Here is a 204-nt window from a genome sequence, read left to right on the forward strand (position 1 = left end):
AAATATTACTTACTGAAAATCAATAAATGCATCGGGACATGTTTCAGGAACAAGGATATCCATGAAATAGATGTTGAGCAATCGAGGATGACACACAGTGGTAAGGCTCAGATGAAAGCCATAACACAATGCAATCAGCCCAAAGAACAAACCACCCATGAACCATCTGTCATTTACATGGCAGATGCATGTGTCCAACCTATA

General features: G+C 39.7%; 1 protein-coding gene across 4 annotated transcripts in view; it reads right to left on the reverse strand.

Moving 5' to 3' along the window:
* Positions 1-204, reverse strand: part of LOC119593708 (palmitoyltransferase ZDHHC23-like) — a 12,326-nt gene that overhangs the window by 2,103 nt on the left and 10,019 nt on the right. For all 4 annotated transcript variants that reach the window (XM_037942676.1, XM_037942674.1, XM_037942675.1 and 1 more), the window contains exon 4: positions 14-199. In XM_037942676.1, coding sequence (XP_037798604.1) covers positions 14-199 — 186 coding nt within the window. The remainder of the gene's footprint in view (positions 1-13; positions 200-204) is intronic.

The sequence above is a fragment of the Penaeus monodon genome, chromosome 32 (assembly GCF_015228065.2).
Source record: "Penaeus monodon isolate SGIC_2016 chromosome 32, NSTDA_Pmon_1, whole genome shotgun sequence".
In the NCBI taxonomy this organism is placed as follows: domain Eukaryota; kingdom Metazoa; phylum Arthropoda; class Malacostraca; order Decapoda; family Penaeidae; genus Penaeus; species Penaeus monodon.